This window comes from Coprinopsis cinerea, assembly GCF_000182895.1.
Source record: "Coprinopsis cinerea okayama7#130 chromosome 3 map unlocalized cont3.3, whole genome shotgun sequence".
Taxonomy (NCBI): domain Eukaryota; kingdom Fungi; phylum Basidiomycota; class Agaricomycetes; order Agaricales; family Psathyrellaceae; genus Coprinopsis; species Coprinopsis cinerea.
In genome coordinates, this window is record NW_003307542.1 from 50,675 (window position 1) to 70,505 (window position 19,831).

General features: G+C 51.6%; 6 protein-coding genes and 1 non-coding gene across 7 annotated transcripts; 1 reads left to right on the top strand and 6 right to left on the bottom strand.

The window, feature by feature from the left end:
- Positions 1-331: 331 nt before the first annotated feature.
- Positions 332-1,834, top strand: CC1G_09608 (hypothetical protein; the record flags this gene model as incomplete). Its single annotated transcript, XM_001829667.2, has 8 exons — positions 332-427; positions 483-495; positions 544-572; positions 622-727; positions 780-934; positions 985-1,063; positions 1,090-1,455; positions 1,506-1,834. The coding sequence occupies 8 exons, from the start codon at positions 332-334 to the stop codon at positions 1,832-1,834; spliced, it is 1,173 nt and encodes a 390-aa protein (XP_001829719.2).
- Positions 1,835-2,057: 223 nt separating this feature from the next.
- Positions 2,058-4,395, bottom strand: CC1G_09609 (laccase 7; the record flags this gene model as incomplete). Its single annotated transcript, XM_001829668.2, has 13 exons — positions 2,058-2,176; positions 2,238-2,302; positions 2,361-2,384; positions 2,448-2,596; positions 2,650-2,670; positions 2,723-3,204; positions 3,255-3,548; positions 3,608-3,616; positions 3,673-3,750; positions 3,808-3,955; positions 4,028-4,096; positions 4,163-4,196; positions 4,256-4,395. 13 exons carry the CDS (start codon positions 4,393-4,395, stop codon positions 2,058-2,060), a joined length of 1,632 nt encoding a protein of 543 aa, XP_001829720.2.
- Positions 4,396-5,750: 1,355 nt separating this feature from the next.
- Positions 5,751-8,088, bottom strand: CC1G_09611 (laccase 7; the record flags this gene model as incomplete). The annotated part of the gene is made up of 13 exons (XM_001829670.2): positions 5,751-5,866; positions 5,928-5,992; positions 6,053-6,076; positions 6,137-6,285; positions 6,339-6,359; positions 6,413-6,888; positions 6,942-7,235; positions 7,292-7,300; positions 7,355-7,432; positions 7,491-7,638; positions 7,707-7,775; positions 7,825-7,876; positions 7,949-8,088. The coding sequence occupies 13 exons, from the start codon at positions 8,086-8,088 to the stop codon at positions 5,751-5,753; spliced, it is 1,641 nt and encodes a 546-aa protein (XP_001829722.2).
- Positions 8,089-9,979: 1,891 nt separating this feature from the next.
- On the bottom strand, positions 9,980-10,087 carry CC1G_20050. The gene has a single exon. It is a non-coding gene; the product is annotated as a tRNA-Pro (tRNA).
- Positions 10,088-10,342: 255 nt separating this feature from the next.
- Positions 10,343-11,330, bottom strand: CC1G_09612 (hypothetical protein; the record flags this gene model as incomplete). Its single annotated transcript, XM_001829671.1, has 3 exons — positions 10,343-10,666; positions 10,731-11,042; positions 11,160-11,330. 3 exons carry the CDS (start codon positions 11,328-11,330, stop codon positions 10,343-10,345), a joined length of 807 nt encoding a protein of 268 aa, XP_001829723.1.
- Positions 11,331-12,609: 1,279 nt separating this feature from the next.
- Positions 12,610-14,341, bottom strand: CC1G_09613 (zinc finger protein 207; the record flags this gene model as incomplete). The annotated part of the gene is made up of 6 exons (XM_001829672.2): positions 12,610-12,886; positions 12,980-13,385; positions 13,437-13,898; positions 13,955-14,072; positions 14,203-14,254; positions 14,315-14,341. The coding sequence occupies 6 exons, from the start codon at positions 14,339-14,341 to the stop codon at positions 12,653-12,655; spliced, it is 1,299 nt and encodes a 432-aa protein (XP_001829724.1). The 3' UTR covers positions 12,610-12,652.
- A 583-nt stretch (positions 14,342-14,924) lies between these two features.
- Positions 14,925-16,995, bottom strand: CC1G_09614 (laccase 1; the record flags this gene model as incomplete). The annotated part of the gene is made up of 8 exons (XM_001829673.2): positions 14,925-15,049; positions 15,112-15,173; positions 15,227-15,399; positions 15,481-15,968; positions 16,024-16,404; positions 16,500-16,620; positions 16,698-16,815; positions 16,871-16,995. The coding sequence occupies 8 exons, from the start codon at positions 16,993-16,995 to the stop codon at positions 14,925-14,927; spliced, it is 1,593 nt and encodes a 530-aa protein (XP_001829725.2).
- Positions 16,996-19,831: the final 2,836 nt, after the last annotated feature.

Here is a 19,831-nt window from a genome sequence, read left to right on the forward strand (position 1 = left end):
GGACGCGGCGAAAACGAGCTTGCCAGGCCTGAGGGGCTCTTCACAAGTCTTCACAGGGCGCTTAAGGGTCTCCACACTAGTGGGTCCTAATTATTACGTGACCCAGGGTCCCATGCCGGAATAGCACTCACTGGGACGTGGGCATCCGAGCCCTATTCAATCGCCAGGTTTACAAAACTACGACTCGTTGTCAACACGCACCTTATCCATCCCCCACTTCTGACTCTCTCGTTCTCGGAAACTCTCCTCCAGCTGCTAGCGCGCTCCCTCCTCTCGCGCATCCGGACATTCCAGGCACCTGAACACCCCTCTGTCCGCGCTCGGCTCCGGAATGTCAAATTCGACGGTAGATCAGGATGTCGAGCTCCTACCCAGTCCACAGCAGATTAAGGAGCTGACGCTCGCGCTGGTGGGTTGCTTTATTGGAGTAAGTATCGCTTTGGAGGAGGATTATCGCTTTCCTGAACTGCCTCTCCGCGTAGATGTGTCTCTACGGTCTGTCATTCTCCTCGATGGAAGGGGATCCAATCTAACGCATCACAGGAGCCTACACAGTCCTGTTCGTCGTTTCTGTACGCATTAAACGAAAACAAAGAACCCCAAGCACGCGACCTGCTACAGTCAGTTGGCCCGTCTTTTGACGCCCTCGCTGGGTATATTTACTCGGAAAGGCAGATATTCTTCTATTCGAGCATATCGATGTTTATTTCAATAACACTCTTTGTCAGTGAGTCGTCCCTTCTGCGACCAGGTTTTCCTTTACTGACTATGCCCCGCAGTATTCACTATCCGACGTTACTCGCATGCACTCATTACCTACACCTTCACCACGGGCCAATTCCCAAAAACATACCTTCACGACTGGGGGCAATGGGACAACTGGATTGTGACCTTTTTTCTCGGCTTTGTAGTGTGGTTGGGTGATGGGCTAGCTGTATGTCTCCCTCGTTCCATCCTGTGATCGCTTCGCTGAAAGACACCTAGGTTTACCGCTGCTATCTCATCTGGGACAAGAACTTCATCGTCATTGCTATCCCTTCCGCCCTACTTCTGACCAGTATCAGTGAGCGCACCCTTCCCCGTCTTCAGACCTTGTCAAGCTCTATCTCACCCCGCCTCGAGTTTCTAACAGCGTCAACCTTGCCGCGTTTCTAAACCCCAGCCTGGTCCCCGAGAACGTCGTCCTGAACAACTTACGTATGGTCTACCCTGTTAACATCGCACAGACCACCCTTACCACATCTCTCATCACCTGGAAGATATACGCACAATACCGCATATCCAAGGAGGCTGGCCTCCATGACATGGGCAGTAAGGTTAATTCCCTGACCATTATTCGCGTCGTAGTCGAGAGTGCCATGATCTTCACCGTTCAGCAAATTATCTTGTGCGCCACGTTCTACGCAGGAAACCCCGCTGGGGCGATCTTTCACGGAACATTGGTCCCTAGTATTGGTTCGTCAATATCCCTAAATTTCCCTCTACTTCAACTCATCCATGTTTAGGGATTGTTTTCCTGCTCATCTCAAACCGATGCTACGAGGCCCAGATCGCCCTCGAGAACTCGTCGAACTGGGAGTTGGAAAGAATATCTGCCTTAAACTGGCCTGAAAGTTGGGGAATTCCGACCACCCTTCCCAACCCCGAACTTGGACCGAATCGAAGCCCGCCCCGCGACTCTGCTTCCGCTGGCGCAACTTTAACTTTTCGCCAACGACAAGCGGAGGACTTGAGGTTCGTTGGCATACCCACAGGGACCGACGAGTCGAAGAGTGACGTTGAGTTACACGACCTGGGGGAAGGGTCTTTGAAACTGAGGCGGTCCAGCTCATGATCTGGGCTGAGCACAGGTTCGCTTGGGGCTGGTGCGGGCGGAGGGATATCAATAGCATAGCTGTAGTATTAGATACGATAGCAATAGTCAGGGTAATTGGAGATAGATCGTGGACTAGGTCCGCGAAGCCTAAGTCTTGAAGCAGGCTGGATGGAAGGGCAGCGGAATGGAGACGGATTCGGAGAAGAAAGGCCTCCCCTGAAGTGAAGGCACGGGCCGGTGTTCAATACAGCCCACGGAATTTGGCAGAGAGGTCGGTTGGCTCCGCACGCCGGATAATGCTAAGCGAGGTTAAAGACGGTTCAAGCTTGTCATATATGTCACAGAGATCCTTCCACTCATCTTGGTCAATCCTCAAGTCAGCGGAATTCATTTGGTGGGGAGATTCCCAATGTAGACTCACCAGGGACATCAGGGTTTGCGGACATAGTGTCCTTCATTGCTTCAGCGAAGACTATGGCGAGACCGCTACAAGCGATGATAAATGAATATCATGAGTCCTGCAGCGAAAGAAACTCCGACTCACCCGACTAGGTGGGGTTCGATGTGGCTACGGGACGCGTGTATCAGATATACCAGCCGCCTCATGTTGTGGTGATAGAGAACCACATACCAGTGGAAGAACCAGGGTCCGGGATTATCGGTAACAAAGCGAATCGTAACCAGATCCGAGTCGCCGCCAATGTTGACGACGTCTCGCTTTACAGGATTCACGTAGTTATATGAAGTGTTACCCGCGCTGCGAATAACGCTGAATGCATGCTGAATACACATTAGTGTCGGTGTTTCTCCTGAGGGAACGAAGGGATACTCACGCCATGAAGATGGAAGGGGTGCTGGTAGGGAGTTAGTTTCAGACTCTGAGATGAGTTGAACGATAGGTCTTACGGGGCCACTTGCACTGATTCCAGCACTAGGGATCTCTACCTCAATGACTTGATTCCTTGGCAGGTAATAAATTGAGTTTTCTGGGAGAAGCTCGCCGGGGTTAGCGCCACTCATGATCTGAAGGAGCGTTGGTACTGAGGGACTCGAATACGCAGTGCCGTTGACGAAGAATCTTCCTCCCGAAAAGGTGAACCTAAGCGGGATTCTGACGTCGGCACCACCAGCCTCGGGGCGACCTGGCGCAGCCGGATCCCCTCCTGCGTAGGCGTGGAGCATCCATTCTTGGAGATCAACCAAGTTGCTGGGCAGTTCATCCTCCTGGGGGAGTTCAGTAGCTTCCGCATTTGCGTATCGAAGGATGGCCGAGTTGACCCCACCGGCTGTGGTATCAGTAAGTCCGTGGACCCCAGCATTAGGAATTGCTCTGATTCGGTAGACGTCGGGAGTTTGGTTGGCGTTCAGAATGACAGAGTACCTTTGACCTGAAAATGATGTCGGCACAAGTCAAGGAAAATAATGCGAGACATCTCACCAGTGAAAATTTGGATCCTATCGACCTCGAGTGGATCGGTCAGCTGCCCGTCAGCTTCAATAATTGTCAATTTATGCTTGTCGATGGAGAACTGGAAGTTGACGTCGCAAGCGAGAGAGACAATACGGAACCGATATTTTTTCCCTGCCTCAACATTGACGACTGCCAGGTCTACCTTCGGCCCTCCAGGAGTACGACCGATACCGTTGATCAAAGTTGAATCGGGGAAGAAAGGCCCACGAATGGAAGGCGCGGGAGTGTGATACCAGTCGGCGAGAGTGATGATCGTGTTGACTAGGGGTAGGAAAGGATCAGTTCTGCGTCTACCGGATAAGGCTTATACTAAAACCAACCATCGTCGACTGAATAGTGTAATGTGTAAGTAAATTACTGTGAAGAAAGAGCTAGGTCAACGTACCATCGTACTCGTTCTTATAAGGGTCGTCTGGATCATAAACGACCATAGGACCACGCAAGCCATCACAGTACTGCGTACCTGCGTTCCAGCCCATCAATGGGACGGGGATACATGATAAATGGGTGAGGCACGTACCGAAGTGAGAATGGTACCAAAAAGTCCCCGCGTGTCCAGCAGGACTGAAGCGATAGAGGAACGACCGCTCAGGGGAAATGGGGCACTGGTTGACGCCTTCTGCACCATCAGCCCAGTTGGTTCCCCTCTGGAAGAGCCCGTGCCAGTGCTGTTGGGAAAAGATTGATGCGTAAGTACGACCTGATCCCATTCGTACTGTGAAATTGAGTGCGGGACGTACCACGCTGGTGCTCCGAAGCATTGTGGGGTCCGTCAGCTCGTTGACGACGTTGATCGCGAATACATCGTCCTGGAAAATATCAGTCTTCGCCACGAAGGAAAAGTAAAAAGCCTATGCCTTCTCCCCAATAAGGACCGGTCCTGGGTGGACGCCATTGACTACGACGGCCCTGGAGGTGGAGTTCAGATTCGTATTCTTGAGGTGAGTTAGACTCAAAGAAAGACATACGATCGAGTAACGCCATCAGGGCTGACGTTCGCATTGCTGATCACCATCGTGTCCGAGGGACTGAGTATCATTTGCCCTCTAGCCACCGAGTTGTAGAGCACGATGGCAAGCTGAAGATACCCGAGCAAACGGCTCGTCATTGCGAATTTAGCGAGATAAAGTTGAGGAAACAATGTAAAATGAGAGCTGTCGAGTTGTTGAGAGTACGAGGTTGCATTCAAGGCCTTTTAAGCCTTTTCCTGAGAACGTAAAGCAGATGTTTACGCTCCCACTTCACAGCCCAAGTGCCGGGATACGCATGGTCATGAAGCCTACACCCGCAATTCAAAAGGTCGGCGGTATAACCACCAGTACGTTACAGAGCAAACGAGCGCTGAGAGGAGCTTCCTCCTTATGAAAAGGTTGTCCCAGACAAGCCAGCGCAGGTCACTCAGTCTCTTGAGCGCCTATCGACAGGTTACGTTTTATGGGCCGCCATCACAGTCACCAGCATCACCCGGCTACTTTCTTGTCCACAGAAGCGGAGTCCAAGATCAAGTGGGCGTCGTCAGGAATGCGGAAAGATGGATAACCAGTGCACGCTGGTGCCCACAGCCGGGATGTCTGTAGCCAGTATGCCGTTGATCGTTGGGAATATCGTGCCACAAGGGCTTCCGCAGAAGCGCCAACAGCGTCGGAGGGTCGAATTCCATCACAACCGCCATCTCCGTCCTAGTCGTACGATATTAGTGGGCAGACGCGTAACTAGACTGAGCGTTGGTTGGAGAATGTATGTCGGGAGGTGAGAACTCCCCGTACCGCACGACCGGACGTGTGTGCAGGTGAAACAAACTCTGAAGTACCCAGATATGGTAGATGGATCGTGTCGTAAATTGTGGACGAGCTGCTGGCCTTGGGAGGCAGGAATGGCGGTGATTCCAAGTGTTCGCGTAGTCCAGTCATCGAGTACTCAGTGGACCAAAATATTTCGCCGAAAGAAAGCCCAGGTCGAATGCAAATGCAAGCAACGGTTCTGGGAGAATGATGGCCGCTGCTTTGAGGCATGCGTGGGAATGTAAACTTTTTGAGCGGAGCCCCAATATCTTTCACGCCGTACGGGTCCGAGGCAACCTCAGGCGCTCGACTAAGCGCCTAAAGGTCTTGTAGAAGAAGTAGAGCGTGGTCATAGACGCCGCGTAAAGTACGAGACAGTCCGGGATTCCCAATTACCCTTCCAAACCCTGGGCTGGGATCTAGTCTAATCAAATAACACTCCATCGTTCCGTTCTTGGACACTCGTAGAGCTATGCCGAGTCAATGTCGCTCGTGGTACAGATCAATGCTGGCACCCGTTGTTCTCAATGAAGGGAGAAGAGATCGTTGTAGTCATTAATATAACATTGAATATGATAGTAATAAATAGAGTAATCGTGGATTCGGGAACCTGGTCAGCAAAGGAACTGATTGCGAAAGTATAGAACGGAAAAAAATCCCCCTCGAAGTGAAGGGATGAGGTCTACAATCCACGGAATTTAGCGGAGAGACCGGTCGGTTCTGCTCGCCTGACAATGCTAACCGACGTCAAAGACGGGTCGAGGTCATGGTGGATGTCGCAAAGGTCACGCCACTCAGCTTAGAGAATCGTCAAGTCAATAAGGTTCTTCCGACCGTGAAAGGCTCGATGTGGACTCACTAGGAATGTCAGGGTGGGCTGCCGCAGTGTCTTCCATTGCCTCAGCAAAGACGATAGCGAGGCCGCTAGAACGGAAAAAGGGAGTGAGTATCGGACGCTTTGTGCGATAAAGGGCTGCGACTGACCCGACGAGGTGAGGTTCAATGTGGCTACATGTTGAGTGCGGTTAGATGCCAGACTCCATACCTCAGTGACGAAACACCGCTTACCAGTGGAAGAACCAAGGCCCAGGATTGTCGGTGACGAAACGAATCGTGACCAAATCTGAATCGCCGCCCATGCTGACGACATCCCGCTTTACGGGATTAACATAGTTGTAGGAGCTGTTACCGGCGCTGCGAACGACACTGAATGCATGCTGGGTGTACGTTAGCGCCGAGGTTTCTCCTGAAAGAGCACGGAGGAACTCACGCCATGAAGATGGAAGGGGTGCTTGAAGGCGGTTAGTTGTCCGAAAAGAATGAGCATCGAAAATTAGTTCTTACAGGACCACTTCCACTGATTCCAGTGCTGGGAATCTCGACTTCGACGACTTGATTCCTTGGTAGATAGTAAACCGAGTTTTCGGGAAGAAGCTCCCCAGGATTTGCGCCGTTCATGATCTGAAGGAGGGTAGGCACCGAGGGACTGGTATAAGAAGTTCCGTTGACGAAAAATCTCCCTCCCGAGAAGGTGAACCTGAGAGGGATGGTGACATCTGCACCGCCAGCCTCTGGACGACCTGGTGCAGCCGGATCACCACCAGCATAGGCATGGAGCTGCGATTCGGACAAATCAATCATGTTGCTGGGTGCCTCAGTCGTGGGCTCGGCGACTGGAGCACCAGCATATCGGAGAATGGCCGAGTTGACTCCCCCGTCTACCGTCCCAGTAAGCCCGGCGACTCCGGCATTAGGAATCGCTCTGATTCGGTAGTTGTTGGGAGCTTGATTGGCGTGAAGGATAACAGAGTATCGCTGTCCTAAAGCAATGTCAGCAGACAGACAAAAAGAGCATGGAAGTTTAAGTCCTTACCAGTGAAGATTTGGATCCTATCGACCTCGAGAGGATCAGTGAGCTGTCCGTCGGCTTCGATAACGGTTAATTTGTGTCCGTCAATCGAGAATTGGAAGTTAACATCGCAAGCGAGAGAGACAATACGGAATCGGTATTTCTGTCCCTCTTGAACATTGACAACCGCCAGGTCTACAGGTGGCCCTCCAGGAGTGCGACCAAGACCATTGATCAAAGTCGCGTCAGGACGGAAAGCTCCTCGAATAGAAGGGGCGGGTGTGTGATACCAGTCGGCAAGAGTGATGATGGTGTTCACTGGGGGTAGAAGCGTCAGACTACACTCGTTCTATAGACCTTGTTGTAAAACCAACCATCGTCCACTGAAGATTGTAGGCGTTAGTCACTTTTGCGCAGGAAGCGTTGGACCAACGTACCATCGTACTCGTCCTTATAAGGGTCTTCTGGATCATAAACGACCATAGGACCACGCAAGCCATCGCAGTACTGCGTGCCTGTGATCCAGCGCATCAATTGGACGGGGATATCACCTTGAGTGGGTGAGGGACGTACCGAAATGAGAGTGGTACCAGAAAGTCCCCGCATGTCCAGCAGGGCTGAAGCGATAGAGGAACGACCGCTCAGGAGCGATGGGGCACTGATTGACGCCTTCTGCGCCATCAGCCCAGTTGGTTCCCCTCTGAAAGAGGCCATGCCAATGCTATTGGGACGGTCCCATGCGTAAGTCCCGCCACCTTCGTCCAAGTGGTAGAGGAAGATGAAACATACCACGCTGGTGCTACGAAGCATCGTAGGGTCCGTGAGTTCATTGACGACATTGATCGCGAAGTTATCATCCTGGAAAACAGAAGTAACCAGTCTCGAAGGAGAAGGGGAGAATTAGTACCTTCTGTCCAACGAGAACCGGTCCTGGGTGGACGCCATTGACGACTACAGCCCTGTGAGTTAAAGGAGAATTAGATCCATATATATTATCATCGCGGTATCGTAGTCTCAGAGGGAATACATACGATCGAGGAACACCGTCAGGGCTGACGTTCGCATTGCTGATTACCATCGTATCGGATGGATTAAGTACCGCCTGCCCCCTAGCCACAGACTGGTAGAGCGAAATAGCAAGCTGTAGATATGCGACTAAACGCGTGGACATCGCGGATGCAGAGAACGAGGGAAAACGTGGTGAGTGAAGCAACGAGGGTGAAAGTGAGAGGGAGTTCTGAAACAAGGGTCAAATGAAAGGTGTAGGTTTGCTGAAAGTCCAACCTGGCACTTGAGGCCTTTTAAAACGTTTCTGTAGCACGTAAGGTGAGGCTTTTTCATCGCATTCAGGGTCCAAGGAGCATCCGGTACACATGGACATGAAACCTAGCCTCATTGAAAGGGCGGGGGTGACGCTTTGGGTACGTTAGGAGGAAAGCGGGCGCTGGGGGGAACTTCCTCCATATGCAAGGGTTGTCTCGCAAGTCACTCAGATTGAAGGGCGCCCACCGACCAAATTACGTTGCCTTACTGCGCCATCACAGTCGCTGGTAGTATGCTCGGACGTCGTTGTACCCAAAATCTCCATCCCAAGATCAGAGACAACAGCATTACGCAAGATCAGAACTGCAAACCCCGGGCGACTAGAGAAATGGTGAGCTAATATGCTGTTGAGCGTTGGGAATTTCGTGTCACAGCGGGTCACGTACGTAGTGGTCTGAATCGCATTCCACCACACAGCCATCTTTCCCCTGGAGATTAAGTTGTTACAGGGTTTTCAAGTGAGAGAATCCAGTCTAGTATGCCCAGAACTGCGGATGAAACGATTTTTTTGTTGAAGAGGAATACCCCGTAGTGTCGTAAAGGTAGATTCCGACGAGCAGACAGAAGGTGCGAAGGGGCAGCCAGGACTTCCAAAGCAAACATGGCGGAGTTCGCCAAGGGATGTTGCCTTTGTATTGTGCAGACCTCGAGTCCAAGACGTAGAGTGACTGGTACAATGGCCGTTGCGAAAAAGGACCACGAAGTGTCGGGTTTGGTGAATCCCAAGCAATTTTAAGCGGAGCCTGAAAGTCACGCATGCGGCAGTACCAACGGTTGAGTTGGAAGGTTTTGGCTCCGGACTGCTTTACCCGTTCGGAGTTGACTAGCAACGTCCCACCCCTGGTGGTTAACCATGTCTAACAGCAACGGGGTACTCCCCCTGCGAATCTATAAGAGTATCCAGTACTTAACTGTGATGAAACAAGGGATGGTGAGGGGGTCAGGCACGACCTGTGAAACACGGTATCGATTCTACGATGGCCTTGGTATCCTGCGTTAGCGCCTGGGTTGACGTGAGCTTGTCAGACATTACTTTCCAATTCCATAGGTACTCTGGTAGTCATGGAACTCGTCCCAAGAACCCTCCGCAGTTCAATACTGTAGGTACTTACGGAGTTCCTTGCCGTTGCAGCCAGCGCTTGTTGGCCTTTCTTTGGGGTTCGTGTCAGTATCTGAGCCCCATGACACTGACTGAGGCCCTGTGACAGCCTGTGACGCACCGTCCTCAGCTATATTTCCTTTCTTGACCTTCTTCTAAACTCCTCCAGCACGGGAAATTATTAATTAACCATGACCGTTAAGCGCCCGTGCCTCGTTGGCGCACTTCTAATGTTAGATACGCCTGTGCGTATCGAGCCTAAATTGCAAATTAGTATAGTCGGTACCTGTCGCGGGGATCATGACAGACACTTTCATCATCTCAATTCGTAGGCCGCCCGCTCGGTCATGACAACCCGACCAATACAATAACTTGTGACTCTTTCATAGTGCTACTCACCCAAGGGTTCGTCTCCCTTCTCGTAGGAGCTTCTCGATCCTCCTGAGTCCTAACAACGAAGATATCGATCGACGCCCCCTCCCCCTCCCCGTCCTCGTATTATTCCCGCTAGCACTTCGACATCGCACGAATGTTTTCTCCACTTCGCGAGACAGAAGATGAAAATACAACCTGAGTCCCACAAAAATGGCACGCAACCGTAGTGAAACGAAAAAGATCTCCTAAAGCAACAAATATTATAGGGCCTGACCGGGAATTGAACCCGGGACCTCCTCGAAATTCGCAAATCAACGCCGAATAAGCGCCGAAAGCTCCCTAACAAGGAATCATACTACTAGACCATCAGGCCGACAGTTGTGAGATCCGCAAGGCCCGGCCCCTTCGAGTGGGTGTAAATATCGAACTTTGCACGGCGCGGTGCGAACGTTGGGAGACGAACAACGAAAGCAATGCCAAAAAAATGTGAAGGACAGCATGCGTGGATGGCCACTCGACAAGCTTTCAAAGGTTAAAACTCTTTGAAGCAACAGTCTTCCCAAATTCTAAACCTATTTCTACTGTCATGAATGTCAGTCGCAATGCAGTACGTACAGCCGTAAAGAGGTCATCGATCAGCAATTATGACTCCAAGAGTAAATCTCGGTTGAGGCAAGTACTTCCTCCAAACTTCGACGTCGGTTTCTGCGGCTTTTGGTATCTCCACCCACGCACCGAGAATACCAGACTGTCCACTGCTCCACACTGTACGGTTACCCACGCGCTCGCTCGTCTCTTCTCCTACCTGTTCGGGGAAATAGACAAACATGGTCCTTCTAGCACGCTTTGCGCCAGTTTTCCTCGCAAATGAGCTTGAGTGGGCAAGATCTTCGACCAACGACGTGCTCATATCCTTGCATGACAACAGGTCGTTCAAATGCGCCAATGCTTCCTAGTAGAATAATCAGCAGGTAACGTGGGTATATTTCGAGGCCAAAGTAAGGAGAACCGCTGACCTGATACGTCGACGGACGCCCAATGCAGTACCGACGTCCACTCCACGCGACTATATTCCTATTCCCAACTGGCTTACCCGGTACCAGCCACAAGTATCCGCGCAGGAACGGCGGCTCGATATCCTGGGGAACGATGAAGACTCCCACTTCCACGGCGCCCAGCACAGACCTCATCCAATCCTCAGGATCAACATCCGCCCAAATCCACTGCCCAGTCCGATTCTTCGAGGGGAGTCGCAAAACTACATTGTCCGGATCACCAGCTTTGGCGTTGTACCGCTTGAACACTCTGCTCGCCGATTCCTGGGCGCTCTGGTGTGCAGAACGATATGATCAAAAACGGTCATGAAATACGGAAACAAGTCACAGAATGAACTGTCATATAAGTCTATGCTTAAACCCAATAGCAAAAGAAACACCATGCCATACCTTGTACGTCCTCGGAAAAACTACTCGCGCATATCGATCTCCTCCATCAGTGTCCTTCCTCGCCACAAGAACCAGCTGGAGTGATTCAAGCGTCCTCGGCCCAGGCACCGCTCGCTTTTCGTCGTAAAAGACAGGTGTAGAATCCATTGGATGCTCTTGTATTGAAGCCATCGTCGGTTAGCCCCGCTGCCGTGGCCAGTGCTATGATGGTGACTAGGAGGACGCAAGAGATGGGAGATTATCGATAAGCGCCCATGGCTGCCTCACCGTCACGCGTCACGGCTGGTCCGTGCCAACTGGCATTGGTCAGCACTGCCCTTTCAACTTAAGACTTTTCCTAATCGACCCTATAAATTTTGAAGGCCAGCTTGATGGGGACACCGACTGAGGCGGAAACTTACACCGACACCCCGGACAAAAAAACCCACACAACACACACAACAAACACCAAAAAAAAAAAACTCGTACCAACCTACAACCTACAACTTACAACAAACCACACCACACTACTCCAACTGAACATAACAATACCAAAAAAAAACAACTAAAGCAAAAAGAGGGATATGTAACAGAAGCAAGAAGGAAAAAAGTAGCAAAGAGCACCTGACCTGGGACGAGTCACGACCAAACTTACCACCACCTCCATTCCTGAATCCACGCCCCAAAACCAAACCAACCGCCGCCTTCCGCACAGCCACGCCAACACAACCCGAACCAACATCAACCAGACCAACACCAACAACGACAAACAAACAAAAGCCTCCCAGCCTCCGACGTCCACGTCCAGGGAGCAGGACAACCAACTAGCGATGATCAATGACAATCCACGACGTTGTCTACGACTGACCGTACAGTAGTATACTTTTTTCGACGACGTTTGTTCTACAATCGGGTGGCTGGAAGTCGGGTAGCGGTGAAAACGGATTGGGTGGTTCTTTACGAGAAGAGATGAGGAAGTGGTTCACTAACGGCGCGAGAGGGGATGACGGCGGCGGTCGGGTGGATTCATCACGCAAGCGCGGCGAGGAACGCGACGAGAGGGGGCTCAACTGCAAGAGTAGACATCGGGATATTCGTCGTTGCCGCACGTTCGCACTTTCAGGGGAAAGACAAGAATGAAAAAGAGAGAGAGAAAAGCATAAGTAAAAATGAAAAGAAAAGAAACGAAAGAAAAACGGTTTGGTTTGGAAGGTAGAAAACAATTAATCGAGTAGGAGGGGACGGACTGGGGATAAAGAAAACCTCAATCGCTCCATCATCCCATCCTCGTCTCCTCCGTGCCTTGTCAATTAGGTAGGTGAGCGTTGATCGCACTAGGCGGTCGTCGATGGCAGAATGTAGGCGGAATGTCGATGGGTAATTGAGAGAAAGCGAGACCTCTGACTGTTCGAGACGAGGCGAGTTAGCATCGGACAGCGCCAACAGTGGACATAGAGACGCGAACTCACTCTACACCGGAGACACACTCACTCGGTCAGTCCAGCACCTATAACCTACAAGAAATCTTCCGCCCTAGCCCTTTTCTTCCCTCTCGCCTCCTCACCCGCAACACCCACTCCATCCAGTTGAGGAGTCGTCCCCTGACTTCCTCCACCCTGCGTTTGCGACTGCGGTTGGACCTGACCCTGCGCCTGATTCTCCTTATTCCCATTCGAAGCCGGCGTCGTCGATGCCTTCAACGAATTCTTATCAAAATAGTACTTGGGATCATTCGCCCTCCTTTCCTCCTACACATCATCAAAAAAAAAGGTATCAATCAGCACCAACCAGAATCAAATGAACACAAAAATGGAATGAATGCAAAAGATATAAATACGCACAGGAGAGAAATTAGCATCATTCCACTTCAACACAGTCGGCTTCTTAAACTCGGGGTTGGTCTGCTTGAGGGCAGGATTAGGTAGCGTCAAGGGAGGAGGCGTCGGTTTCGCCTGCCCAGGTCCCTGTCCTACCGACCCAGCTCGCACGAAATTAGGCGGGGGCGGCGTCATACCCGGTGGAAGAGGCATACCAGGCGGCGGAGGGACGCCTGGTGGGAGGAAGGGCGGTGCACCGGGCATACCTGGTGGAGGCATGAACGGCGGGACACCGGGAGGGAAGGGAGGTCGGACGCCTGGTGGAGGTGATACGCCGGGGGGAGGGACCACACCGGGTGGGGGCGGGAAGGGGGGTGCTTGGCCTGGTACAGGTGGAGGGAAGGGCGGTTGGAATCCTGGGGGCGGCATCCTGTAACGAAATCAGCTCAACGCTCAAAGACAAAGAGACGGACCGGCGTACCCTGGAGGGACAGCACCCGGGAACGGAGGGGGGAACGGCGGTGCGAACCCTGGGGGCGCAAAGCCAGGAGGCGGGACTCCCGGCGGTGGGGTGACACCCATACCCACCGGAGGCGTCACCCCAGGCGGGGGAACACTATACGCCTGCGCCGGGGCGCCATACACCGCCTGGCCGGGCACACCCGCCGCCGCCGCGCCCGCCGCATCCGTACTCGTGCTCGCATTCCCCATCAACGCTTTATGCGCCTCCAGCTGCGCGCGCAGCTCCTCCTCCGACAGCGGACGGTTCTCGATCTTGGCGCGCTTAGGTTGGGGCTGGGAGATGGACCCTGCGGTGAGCCCCAGTTCGATTTCTTTGCGCCGCTTGTAGTCTGCGACGTCGGGGGCGGGGATGCCTTCCATCCCGAAGATTTCGACTTCGTAGCCGTCGCGGCCTGGGAGGGCGTTTTCAATTCTTGGGAGGCTATCGTAGTTGAACGGTAAACGTGAGGGAACGAGGGTAAAAAGTTCAGGACGCACTTTTCGGGTTCGAGTTTATGAACTTGCTGAATATGCACAGCCAGTCCTCCAGCGGTGTTCAACCGCCTCGGACACATCCCACACTTGAAATGCTTCGCTTTCTGGTGCTGCATGAGGACTAGACGTACCGTATCCAGGGGTTAGCATCTCCATACACTCACAAAGGGGCCCAAGAAAGAACATGCACGATAACGACAACACAGATAAAGGAGAGAGAGAGAGAGTAAGAAAAAACTCAGAAAACCGACCTTTTTCATCCTCGAATTCACGTTCGCAGTACCAGCACCATGGGCGAATCAGCTGTTCCAAAGCAATTAGTATCTATTTCACAACGGACGATAAAAAGCGCTAAAAACTCACAGGCTTATTCTTCTTCTTCTTTGCCATCTTGTGGTCTTTCCAGTCAGTCGTCTAACCCTGCGAGTACAGAGAGTTCGGACTCTCAAGCTGTTTTTCGCTATTTCTTGTCAGTTAAAAGTTGTATTGTAGTCGGGTTGTCGATAAGTTGAATGAGCGGCGGGGGGAGAGGCAACGACGAGGGCGTGGTTGAAGCAAAAGCCGCGCGGCGACGACGACGACGGAACCCGACAACCTTGCTTGTTTGGGCTAGAAGCATTTGACAATTTGATGACTCATCATTGATTATCCCCGAATTTGGACATTCGTGGGTCGTGGGTTCGACCTTGCGCTCAAATATTCAATCGAGGAAGTGCGGGGAAAAGGCAGGTCGGAGGTCCATCAAAAGGTTACTAGCACTTCAACAAGGATTCCAACTCGACAATCAAATACATTGTCATTCCAAACTCAAGCACACATAACGATAGTTAATAAGTAACAACACGATAAATAACAACACGATGAATAACTAGTAGTACTCAAACGACTTCTCTGCGACTAACTCTTCCCTCTGTGACCAACTTTGACTATAGCAGCCTCCTACCACTGGCCCTCTGGTCAGCTATAGTATTATCTACAAACCCTCCCTGCGGAACTTGGCCGAAAAGCCGGTGGGTTCAGCGCGACGCACAACGGTTTGAATCGAGGTCGCCTCAGGCGGCAGGTCATCGTAAATCTCGCAAAGCTGGGCCCACTCGACTGTAATTGATGCCGAAGTTAGCTTCGGAAATTAGGACTTGAGTCAATGGGAGGGGGCGTACCAGGCGGGTTGTTAGCATCAACCGTGTTTGCCATGTCTTCAGCAAAGACGATCGCCAAGCCGCTGTGGAGGTGGGTTAGACTCTGGAGTATACAACGATGGATATGAAGGCTTACTTCATGAGATGGAATTCGATGTGGCAGTGGAAGAACCACGGGCCTGGGTTATCGGTGACGAATCGAATGGTGACTTCGTCTCCAGTAACACCAAGACTAACAACATCGCGCTTGACGGGGTTGACAAAGTTGTAGGTGCTGCTGCCTGCACTCCTGACGACGCTGAACGCATGCTACACAAATTTATCCGTCGTAAGCTCATGTACACTTGACCACCCATGAAAAAAAAGAAGAGAAAAGAGAACTTGACGTACACCGTGGAGATGGAAAGGATGAGGACCACCGAGGACACCAGCAGGAACAACAAGCTCAACGACTTGGTTCCTGGGCAACTCGTAGACGGATCCAGCAGGGAGCAAGTCATTCGCACTCTGCGCACCACTCATAATCTGCAAGAGCGTAGGAACACTCGGGCTCTCGTACGCAGTTCCGTTAATCGTGAATCGACCGCCGCTGAAGCCTAATTGGAATCGGAGGTTGACGTCTGCAGCACCCGGAGTGGGGATACCGGGAGCAGCGGGGTCGATGAGAGCATGGAGGTCGGCTTCGTTGAGTTGGGCGGGGTTGGGGTTGGCGGAGGTGGTTGGATCAGCGTTGGCAGCGCCGGCATAGCGAAGGATGGCCGAGTTGACACCGTTGGCGAAGGTACCAGCAAGTCCGTTTCGACCCTTGTTTGGTTGAGCACGGATCCAGTAGTTGTCCACTGGCTGGTTGGCGTCGAGAACGAAGGAGTACCTTTGACCTGATAAACCGTGAGCGTGCTTTCTCAACGGAAACACACTGAGTTCAACGCTTACCAGTGAAGATCTGGAGACGGTCAACAGTATGCGGCTCAGTGAGCTGACCATCGACTTCAATGATCGTCAACTCGTGTCCGTCAATGGAGAACTGCCAGTTGGGGTCGCAGGAGAGCGAGATCAAACGCATGCGGTACTTCTTGCCTTGCTCAACATTGACGATCGAAAGCTCAGCAGCTGGGCCGCCCACGTAGCGACCCTTGCCGTTGATGAGCGTAGCGTCGGGCTGAGCAGCACCCTGGATGGAGGGAGCGGGGATATGGTACCAATCGGCGAGAGTGATGATGGTGTTCTCGTCATCCTCGTCGTAGAGGGCAGCGTGTGGGTCATTGTCGTCGTAAATGACCATTGGACCACGGAGACCATCGCAGTATTGGGTGCCTAGTAAATTAGTTGGACATCAATCAGGACTCCAGTCAAGATGATCATAGTCGGGGGGTCGGGCTTACCAAAGTGGGAATGGTACCAGAAAGTACCGGCGTGACCAGCTGGAGTGAACTTGTAGAGGAAAGCATGCCCTGGAGAGATCGGGCACTGGTTGACACCATCTGCACCATCAGCCCAATTGGTCCCTCGTTGGAAGAGACCGTGCCAATGCTACAAGCAAACCAAAATCAGAACGTTGTCAGTGTTCTGGATCATGATGGATCAGTGTTTATTTCTGTAGAACTCACGATACTGGTAGGCCGAAGCATAGTGGGGTTGTCCAAGTCGTTAACGACGTTGAGCTCAAAGTTGTCGTTCTTTCCACCTCGAATAAGAGGTCCGTGAACTCCATTGACGAGGATACCACTGTTAAGTTGGTAAGTAATGGATAATCAACAGTGGGCTGAAGACATATACTTACGCTCGAGTGAAACCGTCGGGACTGACGTTCGCGTTGGTGAGGGTCATGGTATCGACAGAATTGACGATCTGAGCGTTGGCAACGCTGATCGCCAGAAGGGCGAACGAGAGGAGGTTCTTGAACATTGTTACTCTGTTCTCTGATACGACGAGGCTGTCAAGGAGAGTCTGTGGAGGAGAGAGGAGCAGAGGAGTGAAGATAGACGACGAGAGTAGTCTGAGGTTTCTTCGCCAACTTTCATACAGATTTTATACTTCTTTCGGTGCTGTAAAGCTTAGGCTAACGTACGACCAGGGACTCTGCATTCCGTTAAGCCAGGTGGTAAGAATCATTCCAAGAGTACACTGAGCGGTGCACTTGCTCCGTTGTGAGAGGCATATACGTGCATTACGGACCTCTCTGAAACAAGGTTTACGGCGTCGAAAACAAGGTCAAGAGAGAGATTGAGATACTAGATTCAAGAAGTGTACTCAGCAAGATAACAAATGAGCTCAGGCAACGTAACGCCTTAGGCGCTTGATGGGAAGCAGAGTACCGCAAACTGATGATACTGACGTTAAGTTCGTACATCCCGATGTCAGAGCGATGACGGAACCGTAGGAATGAGCGGCATATGTGCTTGGCTGACTGAGGATAACGGATGCGGTACGACCGAAAGTTGGTATGTAAGTTCTATCGGAATGTGGTTAAAATCTTAGCGTGCCTAAATTCATAGACCGGGTTCTCACTGGATAATTCTATTGAGAAACCCGGTATGAGAGGTTTCTCAATAAGAAGCCCGGTATGCGAGGGTTCCTCAAAGCCACCTGGCCGGCCGAAGCCTCGGGACATACGGGAAAGTCGGTGTGACGGCTGATGCATGATGACCGGAGTCGGTCCTCAAGGTAATAAGCGCCCAGCCCACAGATCTGGAGTCGTCATCCATTCATCGTGTCCCGCCCTGCGCAGTCTCCTGCTCGGGAGATACTTCAGCCTCTCGAGTGGCCACATGCTGATTCATTCGCAACCGCCCGACAGGTCCACCTCCTTGTGCACGACCTTCGAGTGCACCTGTCATCCTTGATGATTGGGTCTGCCTTTGGGATACCTGCAATCTGAATTACATTCCATCTATATTCTTCAAAACTAATTTTCGCTCTTACAAATCATTTTCATTTCCACTGGTGGAGAGGAAAGCTCTCTCCACGGGTTGAGGCTGTGCTTTAAACTGAATTGACGGTACAGAAATTGAGAGACAATTACTGTAAAGTGGTCAGAAGTATGACCATGGATGGCTCCGAGTCTCGATTCATGCTCGCAACATCCTCATAACGGATATTTAAGAGCAACCCGTATTGGGACTCTCCCCAAGTGAAGTTGTATCTACTAACGTCGAACGCCATCTCATTGCCTTTCGCATCTCTCGCGTACCTACCAGCCCCCGGATCACCCGGCCACTTTTCATTCTACGGGCCACCATTGATCAGTCACGGAAGAGCCGTCAGGGCCTGGTGATAAGGGCGCCGGTGAGCAAAAGTCGTTGGGACCCCAGGGTGCCCAGTAGACCCGGGTTTCTAGGCTCATACCGGGTTTCTCAATAGAATTATCCGTTCTCACTGTCCTCGTATACCCGGATTACAGATCAGAATTAACAATGATAATGGTGGCCCTTGGCGGTACGTATCCCCTCCTTAAATCACAATCGGAGGGCCTGGACATGGAAATTCGGAGTTTCACACATACGCGTAAGTGTGCCTTTATGAAGCCACCGCAGTTTTTTATTACGCGGGTATGAAGAACACCCAAGACATATTTACATACACCAACCACATCTGGTATGTCAGATCCTCAAACATGTAGTCGAGTCTTCGAGCCTGCATCGAAGCAAAGAAGTTGTCCACCAATCTCGTTATGGGGATACGCTGTACCCATCTGTATGAACATACGGCGGTGCAAGCGCTCAGAGAACCATGTGGAGTCCATATCGCGACATCTCTACATCAATTTGGCGAGGAACGATAATCATCTCTTTACGGAGTCTATACCGTGACTCGACCTAAAGGAGTCTGTCACTTTGAAGTTTAGACATGCCGCCTGAATTGTCCTTGACCGACTTTGTTAAGACTGCGGAGGCTGTTCACCGCATCCGACTCGGACGGCGCAAGAACTCTCAAGGACCGGAGGAGGTACCGAACGATTTGATGAGCTCCGCCCAGGTATCCCGTACTTTGCTACGTTATCCCTTGTCCCTGTGCGTACCTAAAAGGCACTGTCCCGCTCTGGTTGACTGATGCGAGGTTTCCCCGTCAACGTTAAGCTCCACAAACACGATTGTGCCTTTCAGTTATTGAAAAATTCTGAAGGAGTTGCAAAGCCCCTGCCAGCATCTTGCGAGTTCCCATCAGGATGGGAGCGTAACGGCGGAGAATAGTCCCCGCTCCCGAGAGATATGAGAATCGGAGGTTGATCTTCCCCAGGCCAGCCTCAACTGCTTTCAGCGGCGTTCAGGCAATGAAGGCTGCTGTTAGCCGGTTTCTATCGCTATAGGTAAATACTAAATACCCGATTCGAACATCGTAGAGAGTAGTCTCGTAGATAAAAACTTGATTGTTTCAAGATCGCTTATTCTAGCGGAGATGTCGGAATAATCATTTTCTCACATCCGTAATGCCGTTCGCTTAGCTGTTCCTTTCGCGCATCAGAACGAGAGAGAGGTAGGCATTATTGGCGCATGATTCCTAGACGGCGATGATTAACGAGTCAAAGAGGACTCCGCCGTTGGAAAGTCGTAGCGGAGTTGCCGATGGAAGAGTCGGGTAGAATCGGTGATGACTGTTCCAGCCTGGATGTCGAGATTCCGGCCTCGTTAGCTACGTGACGCGTCTGCTCGGAAACATAGTTTCCGACGCTGGCAAAAGGAGGTTTTCAACAAATCGATCGTCTTTGCCGCTCATGGTGTAACGACTGCGAGGAGATACGAGT